This window comes from Tupaia chinensis, unplaced genomic scaffold (assembly GCF_000334495.1).
Source record: "Tupaia chinensis unplaced genomic scaffold, TupChi_1.0 Scaffold000493_1, whole genome shotgun sequence".
Lineage (NCBI taxonomy): Eukaryota > Metazoa > Chordata > Mammalia > Scandentia > Tupaiidae > Tupaia > Tupaia belangeri.
Window position 1 is genome coordinate 2,002,650 of NW_006160005.1, and position 4,018 is coordinate 2,006,667.

Sequence of the window (4,018 nt, forward strand, 5' to 3'; positions counted from 1 at the left end):
GGACTTTTTTTTTTTTTTTTTTTTTTTTTTTTTTTTTTGAGAGGTTTTTGCTATCGGGCGCGTGTGCTAGCCAGCCAGCCAGAGAGAGACATAGAGACAGAAATCACCTCCCAGGGGGGATAGTCACGCCGCAATCCCTTCTCCTCCATTCTCCTCTCGGGATCTTGGGCATGCACGCACATGTGCCTGGCGTGAGTTCTAAGCCACTGGGTCTGGGACGTGAACCATGGTCGACTACGTGGGAATCCAGTGACAAAGCCATTACGCTAACTGCTGGTTCCCTCTTTTTCTTTTTTTAAGAGGTTTTTGCTATAGGGCGCATGCGCTCACGGACAGAGAGACAGAGAGACAGAAAGCAAAAAATCACCCCCCAGGGGGATGGCCATGCCACAATCTCTTTTCCATTCTCCTCTCAGGATCTTGGGCACACACGCACACACACCCAGCATGAGTTTTAAGTCACCGGGTCCAGGATGTGAACCGCGGTTGACTACGTGGGTGTCCAGTGACGTAGCCATTACACTAACTGCTGGCCCCCCTGTGGACTCTTTTTCTATTACACAGAGGCATTATTTTTTCAATCTTGAAAACAATTGCAACCTGAAACGTCTTCCAGCCCTGCAAATGAGAGATCATCTCTGTCCTATATCAATTGCTGTTCTATCACTCTACTCCCTCTTCCTCAAGCTTTGGGTCTCTTCTCTTTGTCTCTCCTCTTCTCATCTCATTCACAAAACAAAGCAGCCCAGCTCCCACCTGTGCACTGCAGCTTCTCTTAGTGAGCTCCCATTTGCTAAATGCCCTCGTGGTTTGCTTCAAGTCTATGCAGCACTTAGACCTTCTTAGAATTCTTCCCTTCGTGAACTGCCAGGATGCCACTTCTCTGAGGTTCTTAGAGCTGCCCTAGCTTTCTTTAGTAATAGACTTTGCTGTCTCCACTTCCTCTACTTTGCCCTTCACTGCACAGTGGTTCTCTTAACCCCTTTTTTCTCCCATCTCTGTAGTCTCCTTCGATACTCTTGCCCACTCTGCTGGCTTCATGCTCTGGTGGGGGCCTCTCTGCAGAGGTGCAGACATAAATATCTAAGGCCTTGGGACATCACTTGTGTTCCAAACTACTGGACCCCTCATCTGCCTCCACCCCCCACCACCCAATGCTCTTCCTTCTCTCTCTGGTCCCTTCCTTGGAATGGCCCTGCATTTGAGATCTGTCACAAAGTGTTGGGGTCATCTTTGTTCTCACGTCTAACCAGTAATGACAAAGGTCATCGGGCTCGAACTTTTTCATTTCAAATCTGTCACTTCCTCTCCATTGCTGAAGCACCAGAGCTGCTTCTTGAATTCTCCTCTTCGTCATCCTTTCCCAGCAACTCAGAAACTACCTCCTGCTGGTCTCGCCTTCTCTGATATTCCTCTTATCCAATCCGTTCACCACACTGCTGTTAAAATAACCTTTCCAAAATGCCAAAGTGCAAATGTGTTCAGGTCACTTGCTTAAAATTCATCACAGGCTCTCCACTGCTGTCAGCAGGTAAACCAGAACTCTGCAGGAAACCCAGACTCCTTAGCACGACCATGAAAGACCCTGCAGGAACTGGCCCTCCCTTTCTCTCCGGGCTTCCTTTCCACCATACTGTTCTCATTCTCCAAGCCTTACCCACACTCAACCGCTTGCCTTTCAGTACGTCCAGAGGCTCAGGACGTCTCGAGGTTGCAGTCAAGGTGGCAGCCAGGGTGGCAGCCACCTGAAAACCCAACTGGGACTAGAAGACTAGCTCCCAAGGTGACTCACACACGTGGCTGATGAGTGGGGCTGGTTGATGGCTAAAGGACTCAATTTCCCCATGTGGGTCTTTCTACAGTCTGCTTGAGTGTCCTGGCAGCATGGTGGCTGGTTTCCCCTGAGGGAGGAGGAGAGAAGAGAGAGAGAAACAAGGTGAGAGAGAGAGAGAGAGAGAATGCCAGGGGTAGGAGGCAACCTTCTGAGTAGCTAGCTCGGACATCATATAGCATCACTTCTGCCAAATTCTCTTTATTAGATGCAGATAACTAAATTGAGTTCACATTCAGAGAAGAGGGGGGGAACTTAGACTCTGCCCTTTGAAGGGAGAAGTGCCAAGGAATTTGAAGGCATATTTAACAATTTCTACCAAGCTTGACAATGAGGGCTGGATTTGCCTCATTTGTGACAGTTGTGGAAAGTGTTCTAGGGAGCAGAGAACATGTGCTATGTAAATTCCATGGCAGCAACAAGGCCTCAAGGTAGATGCCAATAAGACTCGAGTTCTTATACTTTTTTTTAAAAGAATTATTTACTTAATTTTATTTATCATTATCATTATTACTTTAAAATTTGCACTCACCAAGTAGGGGGAATTGAGAAAGCAAGCTGCTAGGTCCGGGACACGAACTGCAGTTGGCCAGGTAGAAGTCCAGCACCCTAACTACCATGCCACCTGCTGGTCTAGGACTAGAGTTCTTCACAGAAGAGAAGCCGTGTGGCATTCTGTGTAAGTGAAGGGAGGGCTGTCATCAGACAAGTCTAGGTTCAATCACTGGTTCCGTCACTGACCTGCAAGGTTGGGAATTACACTTACCTCCTCTGTGCCTCCATTTCTTCATGGCATTATGGGCGTAAAAATAACTGTGGCTACCTCAGTGAGTTTTTGTGAAGATTAAGTAAACTAACGTAGGGCAAGTTCTTAGCTCAAAGCTTGGCATGTAAGGACCCAATAATTATTAGTCAATAATAATAATAATGTAATATGCATGTGCCTTTCACAGATGACTTTAGTGGTAGGCCTCCTGAGACAGAAGAATAGACTAAATGACTTTCCAAAACTCCTTCCAGACTTTCCGTTCAGACGACCTTTGAGACGGTGAGGATTCCCTAGGGTTATGAGATGGTGAGGATTATTCTACTGGGGCCAGCAGATAGTGTAGCCATTACGTCACTGGACTCCCACTTGGCTGACCATGGTTTAAGTCCTAGACGTGGCAGCTTGAAACTCACGCCAGGTATGTGTGCGTGTGTGCCCAAAATCCCAAGAGGAAAATGGAGGAAAAGGGATTACCACGTGGCCATTCCCCCTGGGGGTTGATTTCTTGCTTTCTGTCTGTCTCTCCAATAAGTGCAAATGCCCTATAGCAAAAATATCTCTCTCAGAAAAAAAAAAAAGACAAAGCAAAACAACAACAACAAAAAACACAAAGCAAAACAAAACAAAATGAAACGAAAACACTGTCAAGCCCAAGATGACCTTGATATTCACAACTCTGAAGTCCATACTTACCTATATTTGTTTTTTTTTCCCCCCCCCAAGGTCAATTTTTTCATCTTCCTGAAAATTCTCAAGCTTCTCATTTCTAAACTCAAAGCCCATCAAATGTGCTTCAGAGATTATAAATACAGGTGAGTGGCTTGAGGTCAGTACTCAGAGTCCAAGGTTATTTCTACTCCTCTGGTTTTCTGTGTAATGTCCCGGGACGGGGAGGAACAAGTTGTATTTGTATATTTATCTCTTAAGATAAGCGTCTCTGGGAGAGCCCATCAAGGTCCACCTGAGGCTTTTGCCAACAATGAGGCCCTTCTGACCCTGTGAAGATGAAGTACGCGGTGAGCAATAAAGGACATTTCCCCAGCAGAAAACTGAAAATACCCCTAAGAAGGGATTGCTTCTGGAAAAAGTAAAAACTTTTATGAACAGAAATTTAGCAGTTGTCTTTCTTGGGGAAGGAAGGATTGGAGACGACAGAATAATAGACAAATTCATAACTCAGAAAAGAAGTCTTTTTGAGACCTCAAGAAATAAGACTATACTTTTTAGAGCTGAAGGAAATTCATTTTTTGTATTGTCAGTCTTTCTTTGTGACTTGTGTTTGATGTGTCTCACTCTCTGCTTTCTGGGGTGACAGCTGTCGCTCACCACTATCCCATTCATAGTATGTCAGATCGCTGCTTCCATTCGTTCTGCATTGTTGTGAAAATGAAAAATAAATTAGAGATGAAGGGCTCCTT

The 4,018-nt window shown here is 45.4% G+C and overlaps 1 protein-coding gene across 1 annotated transcript in view; it reads left to right on the forward strand.

Moving 5' to 3' along the window:
- GLP2R (glucagon like peptide 2 receptor) overlaps positions 1-4,018 on the forward strand; it is a 71,925-nt gene that overhangs the window by 49,695 nt on the left and 18,212 nt on the right. The window contains exon 10 of the mRNA XM_006156408.3: positions 3,324-3,412. Within this exon, the coding sequence (XP_006156470.1) occupies positions 3,324-3,412 (89 nt within the window). The remainder of the gene's footprint in view (positions 1-3,323; positions 3,413-4,018) is intronic.